General features: G+C 43.0%; 1 protein-coding gene across 1 annotated transcript in view; it reads left to right on the forward strand.

The window, feature by feature from the left end:
• HGSNAT (heparan-alpha-glucosaminide N-acetyltransferase) overlaps nt 1-6999 on the forward strand; it is a 33134-nt gene extending 26135 nt beyond the window's left edge. The window contains exons 14-18 of the mRNA XM_053363078.1: nt 1753-1839; nt 2361-2438; nt 4399-4469; nt 4554-4666; nt 6744-6999. Of these exons, the coding sequence (XP_053219053.1) occupies nt 1753-1839; nt 2361-2438; nt 4399-4469; nt 4554-4666; nt 6744-6925 (531 nt within the window). The 3' untranslated portion in view covers nt 6926-6999. The remainder of the gene's footprint in view (nt 1-1752; nt 1840-2360; nt 2439-4398; nt 4470-4553; nt 4667-6743) is intronic.
• The last annotated feature ends 45 nt before the right edge of the window (nt 7000-7044 follow it).

The raw sequence follows: 7044 nt of genomic DNA on the forward strand, positions 1-7044 counted from the left end.
ACAGATGCTGGATTTATAATTTACAGGAACGCAGTATTATTTTTAGTGGCAGAAGACACGGCATGAAAACACACATCTTTACCTTTACTTAGAACAGATGCTGGATTTATAATTTACAGGAACGCAGTATTATTTTTAGTGGCAGAAGACACGGCATGAAAACACACATCTGACATCAGCTGAGGAGATAAGCTTCACTCTCGGCTCCATTCAAATGTGGAATCATGTTCTATAAATGTTTGCTCAAACAAAATCAGCACCCTGTACTTTAATTGTAGTAGCTTTATACACTCCAGGATTAGTCAAATTTCACTCATGCCAAAAAGTTAGGCAAGGACAGGAGCAAATCTCACTAAGGTAGTTTATGCGGCCAAATTCTTTACTGCAGTGATGCTCGATAGCCAAGGATGCACAAGTGAGGCTTCATAGCCAATGAAATATTGTTCAATGGGTTTTTGCTATCACTACAGCAATATTGCAACCTTATCAGTAACTCCAGTGAACCGACTTTGGGTTTCTTCAGTTGCTATTCCATCTCTGAATTTCTGTGAATGAGATCAGGAAGGGGTGGGGGTGGGTTCTCAGTGCAGTTGTTAACTTTCAAAGTGCAGAGGGTAAGATCACAGGCTCCCGACTTCCCCCATATCTCACAGAGGGATTTGGGGACAGAAGTCACATGCAAGCAGACGTTTCTGAACACTGAACAGTGATTCCAGTGCTAAACCCAAATTGGAACTGAGGAGAATAAATACCAGAATAGTATGTGGAAAAAGTAAGACAAAAAAGGAGACTCTAGCTTAAGCAGACTTGTAAGACTAGAATAACATGCACATTTCCACATACACACACATAGCTGATAAATCATATTCTGATTAATTTTAGGGAAAACCAAGAGACACAAAATATGGGGACATAGAATTATCGGACTAACATAGCTAAGAGCAGTTATGAACTCTCAACATACGCAGACAAGAGAAAAACAACTGAATCTTCAGCAGGAAATATGCTTAAATTACAGATTTCAACAGGAAATGTGCTTAGGATATTTGGCATGCCAGTCTGAAAAACATCTAAATTAAGAAATGCGGAACCTAATGCAGGAAGCCTTTATACTGTGTTTGGAAACCAAATTTTCTTAGCTTGTCTGGAACAGGCAAGGCAAGGAACTGGATGAGTAGGGCATGTCATTTTAGGGGGTCAGACTTAATTTTTGCAAATTTCTTCAGTGAGGCGTCTTAAAAAAGCGTTTTTGGATGTGAGGAATTCAAATGTGCTATAATTTTTGTGACTGAACAACATCTAGCTTGGTAAGTTTACATTTGATGAAGCAAATAAACTGTTTTGGGAAAACCAAAGAATTTTAATTTTTCCTTCTGAAAATGTCAGATAGTGCATAAAACAATTATAATAATATAACTGCAAGTACTTGGCAATCATTTTTAATGATTTCTATGCAATTTTACACACCTTTTACTTACCAATCAAAACTAAATTATATTAACCAATAACTTTGTATGTGTTGCTTTTTATTTTATGTTTGTTCCAGTTTTACCTTAAAAAAAACTAAAAATAATTCAAATTTCTCTGATCTATCACTGCTTAGTTCAGATGGCAAGGAAGCATCCAGTAGACCCCAGGTACACACTTTGAAGCAGGGATACCACCACTTTGTTTAGAGAGTTGGGACCATCTTATAAAACACCTCGCAGAAAGTCTGCCAGCCTTTCATAGTGTGCACTTCTTCATTTATAGGTTCTTTACCTGACAACGGTAGCCTTTGACCCTGAAGGAATTTTGGGAACCATCAATTCTGTTGTCATGGCATTTTTTGGACTTCAGGTAGGATACCTTATTGTCCCATTTAGGCAGAAAAGCTGTATGGCATATTACTGTAAAACGCAGGTGTTGTCGTGAGGAAGTTCCTTCTCTAGAGAGCATAACAGCCCAAACCTATAAACTTGTAGGGCGTATGAATGGCTATCTCAGAACATCTCTCCATAATATAATCTTGGCATTGCAGATATGACGCAGTGTTCTGTACCATGGATGACTGTCCCAGGATAGAAACAGAAAGAATCCATCTCAAAGAGGACAGACAAACAAGAAGGGGGGGTTAGAGATTTTGCAAAGATATTTTGAAGCATCAGTATTATGTAAGACACTGGGAGAATGTTTGCATCAATATCTTGGAAAATCTGCAGAATTACTGAGTTCTACTTTAGATTTTGGTTGTAGTGCTCTTGTCACCATTGTCCCACCACCCCCCAAAAATTCACTTAATTAGCCCCTTTTCCTATTAAACCCATTCTAGGCAAGGCCACTGGTCCTGTTTCCAACATCTTTTTTTTTTTACTTTTAAGGCAGGAAAAATTCTCATGTTCTACAAAGACCAGCACAGACAAATAATGCTCCGTTTCTGTGTGTGGAGTATAGTCATGGTAAGTCTCAAATGCTGTATTAATACAATTCAAGTCACAAATACCGAATTAATTGAATTCAAAGTGTTTCCTTCCCAATCCTTTTAAAGCTTTTTTTTCTTCTGAATAATTTAGTTCAGAATAATCCTCTGTTGAATATCTTTTTCTGTGAATACCTGTTTCAAAACCCATCAAACCTCATTTTTTATTGCTGCCTAATAAAAACTCAGGGGAAGCGGGTGGTGTTGTGGGTTAAACCACTGAGCCTAGGACTTGCTGATCAGAAGGTCGGCGGTTCGAATCCCCGCAACGGGGTGAGCTCCCGTTGCTCAGTCCCTGCTCCTACCAACCTAGCAGTTCTAAAGCATGTCAAAGCGCAAGTAGATAAATAGGTACCGCTCTGGTGGGAAGGTAAACGGTGTTTCTGTGCGCTGCTCTGGTTCGACAGAAGTGGCTTAGTCATGCTGGCCACATGACCTGGAAGCTGTTTGGCCAATAAAGCGAGATGAGTGCCGCAACCTTAGAGCCGGTCACGACTGGACTTAATGGTCAGGGGTCCCTTTACCCTTTAATAAAAACTCAACACCTACAGTTCAGTACAGAGTTAAGGCCCAAAGGCACCTAAATCTGTGTTGGACAACGGTCTACATATCAGTAGTTGGTTAAAGAGCAGGAATATATAGATGTTTCCCCCAGTGGAGGGGAGTAAGAAAAGGGGTTCCGCGAGGATTTGTTTTGAGAATGGTGCTCTTTAACATGCTCACAAATGACCTCGAGTTAGAGGTAAGCAGTTCGGGTGACCAAGTTTGCGGACAGCACCAATTTACTCACGGTAGATAAAATAATAAAAAATTGTGAAGAATTCCAATCTCTCTAAACTGAATGTGTGACAAAGTGACAAATACAGTGGAACCTCGTGTTACGGACGGGATCTGTTCCGGAGGCCCATCTGTAACACGGAACCGATGCAAGCCGAAGCATTGCGTCTGCGTGCGGCACAATTTAGCGCTTCTGCGCATGCGTGAGCGGCGAAACCCAGCAGTAACCCATTACGGTACAGTGGTACCTCGGGTTACATACGCTTCAGGTTACAGACTCCGCTAACCCAGAAATAGTACCTCGGGTTAAGAACTTTGCTTCAGGATGAGAACAGAAATCGTGCTGCAGTGGCAGCGGGAGGCCCTATTAGCTAAAGTGGCGCTTCAGGTTAAGAACAGTTTCAGGTTAAGAACGGACCTCCGGAACGAATTAAGTACTTAACCTGAGGTACCCCTGTACTTCCGGGTTGCTGCAGAACACAACACAAAAACACGTAACCTGAAGCGGATGCAACATGAGCTATGACTGTATGGTTCAATGTAAGTAAATGTAGAATGATGCACAATTGGAGCAAAAAATCCTAAATTCACATATACACTGATGGAGTCTTAGCTGGAGGGTCCAGCTGACTAAGTGGATAGCTCTGTAAAAATACTGACCCAGCATGTCATAGCCGTGAAAAAAGAAATATATGCTAGGGAGCATGAGGAAAGGGATTGTAAAATAAAACGGCCAATATCTGAATTCCTTTGTACAGATTTATGGTGCAACTACACCTGGAATACTGTGTTTCATTCATTTGCTTTAAGTCACTTTGGAAGTTTATTAAAATGAAGGGTAGCAATTTCAGTACAGAATAGTTCTGATCTGGGATGATAGGCTTTCTTTCATCCTTCTCTGTTAGATTGCTTTGGCTGCTTTTAGTGTCAAGATTCTTTTTTTACAGTTAATAAACCAAAAGATGCTCACTGTGTGTTTTTAGAGGTCTTTGCTACATCTGGGGGGGACGGGGGGACCAAAACATTTCACCAAGTTGCATGGCTTTTCCCTTGACATGAATGTGAGGAGCAGCTCCTCAGAATACCACCCTCCATCCACAGATGAAACATTCCACGATAATTCCACAAAATTCCTTTCTCACCGCAAATTACCTGTTTTTCAGGGTGTTATTTCTGCTGTATTGACCAAAGGCACAAAAGACCAAGGCTTTATTCCTGTCAACAAGAATTTATGGTGAGTAGAATAAAAAGTTGCTTCAATGCTGTATGCTAGCATTTGCTAGACATTTCCTGAATGGCTGTTTTGAAATTCCTGCAGGTCCATTTCATACGTGACAACACTGAGCTGTTTTGCCTTTGTGCTTCTGCTGTTAGTGTACTATCTTGTAGATGTGAAGAAGGTGTGGTCAGGTGCTCCCTTTTTCTATCCAGGTAAGTGTGCTTTAAAGGAAATTGTTCTTATTTGAACTAAGTAAATACAGAAATGGAAGGGGAAAGCATCAATACCCTGTTGGGTTTCTTTTTAAAACAGTGAGGATTCCAATTTATTCCATCTAAAATCCATGCTTAGTTTCTAAACAATTCTGAATTAATTTTGGGAGTCTGTGAAATCAGTTTTCTACCCAGATTTAGTATTTCAGATTGGACATTTGCCATGGTTGCCCCCCCTTCAATATGTAGTGGTTTGCTGGTTGCACCCATCAGTCACTGAACACACTCACCACTGCCTCTAGCAGGGAGTAGGCCTAGTGGTTGCTAAGCAACTGGCTCATCTCCCTCAAATCAGCAAAGCATCCCTGTTCAGACATGTGGTGGAAGCAGAAGTTCTTGTGGCAAGACCAACAAGCACAGAGTAAGTCTGTCAGAGCTGCCCTAGATCCCCGCTCACAAAGGACCAACGCTGCTTCGTTGTTAAGTATAAAAGTCTTTATTGAAGTTCAGTTTCACTTCCACAGCCGCAGCGCGCAGCCCTACGTCTCAAACTCTAGACCGCCGAAGCTCCATCTGAATCTCCTCCCCCCTGACACCAGTTTAAGATTCTAGCCTTGCTCCACCTCTTCCTTTGTTCTTTCCTCCTCTGGGTCCGCCTGTCTGTCGGGGTCTCGCCCTTCCTAGACTCTTCTGACGCTGAGTCCCCTGAATCTTCCCCCTCCCTCCGGCGGGCTTTAGGACCTGGTTCCCAATCCGGGTTTCCTGCTGTCCCGCGCGCCTGTATATTTGAACTTGGCGCGCGCGCCCAGCCTGCCACCTTCCTTCTGACCGTTACACTGCTGTCACTGCTCCCCCCTTCGGGGAGGCTAGCTGGAACTGACCTCCCCTCCGTTTCCCCACTTTCCGATGGAGGCGTGGTCAGCCCTGACTCATCTTCTCTCCCCGCTGGAGGAGACGCTGGTCCTGACACATGTGACTCTTCCCCCCCACTACGCTCTGGTGGGGAAGCTGGTCCTGATCCCCCGCTGCTGCTTTGGGATTCCCCGCTGGCCCCTTGCTTCTGGTGCGTCCCCCCTGGGACCCCCCTTGCCCTCACCATCGGCGCCCCCTTCTGGGAATCTTCTGATTCGCTGGAGAAGCTCATGGAATCTCTCGGGTCACTGTCATACTCCCCTACGCTGCCCTCGGATTCCTCCCCTTCGCTCTCCATTTCCTCTCTCCCCTGTGCTTCTGCTCCTGAGCCCCTGACAAAGTCCCTGGGATGAAGGCCAATCTACGCAATACGCATCAGTAGGAAAGTCTGCTTAAGCCTCTCTGTTCTAATCATTCACTCAAAATCATCTTCTCTAGTCAGCTTCTCTAAGCAAGGGGGGAAACAGAGCCATATTCATCCTCCTGAAGGATGAGAAAGCAGATGAAGTATGTGCGATTTTGAGCAGAAACCTGCTACTCTTCTACTCCCCGTCAAAGTTTCCGATACTTTTAAGTTTGCTTAGTTTTTAAAAAATGGTGGGAGATGGTTCACACAACTGTCTAGTTTGACCCTGAATAAATTGACAAACCCAGAAAAATTAGGGAAAGGATAAAAATGTGAGTCTCGTGAAACCCTAATGGCCATTCCTTTTGGGAGTCTCCTCCTCCCATTTGCGAGATAAAAACGTCAGGATATTGGGGAGAGACAGGTGGGTGTTTGGATGCCAAATGGAAAACGTTTCATCCAATTGGGCCATGAGACTCAGTGGTGGCAGTGTAGTAAAGATAAATGAGGGGAAACACACAGCACAGACTGCAGGTTCAGGCAGCAGCCCAGAGTTCTTCTATGCTACACACTGATAAAACATTTTTCAGCCTTGTTTGTCACTAAAACATGGTGTCAAGAGCAGAAGACTACACAGACATGCCCCTAAAGCATGTTGTTTTGCTCAACTCCACTCTTGAATTTGGCAGCAACAGCCTACATCACTTTTACCTCAGGTCCAAAACGTCAGCAGTCGGGCTCTGTAGCTTAAAAATTCCTGTCATGCAGTATGGCTGTAACATGCAATTTTTCTGATGGCATTCTTGGTCTCTTTCAAAGGTATGAACTCCATTCTCGTCTACGTTGGGCATGAAGTATTCGAAAACTACTTTCCTTTTAAGTGGAAGATGCAGGATAATCAATCCCATAGTGAACACTTGGCTCAGAACTTAACAGCTACATCTTTATGGGTTATCATTGCATATATACTCTACAGGAAGAGAATATTCTGGAAAATCTAACTGACGAAGCCAAAGGAACTTGTGGTATAAGAATACTGGATTAATTACTCCCACCATATTGATGTTACTTTTTTTTTAAAGAAAGGGATCGTGTGTTTTGTTTACATTCCAGGTCATCT

Source organism: Podarcis raffonei, chromosome 13 (genome assembly GCF_027172205.1).
Source record: "Podarcis raffonei isolate rPodRaf1 chromosome 13, rPodRaf1.pri, whole genome shotgun sequence".
NCBI lineage: Eukaryota > Metazoa > Chordata > Lepidosauria > Squamata > Lacertidae > Podarcis > Podarcis raffonei.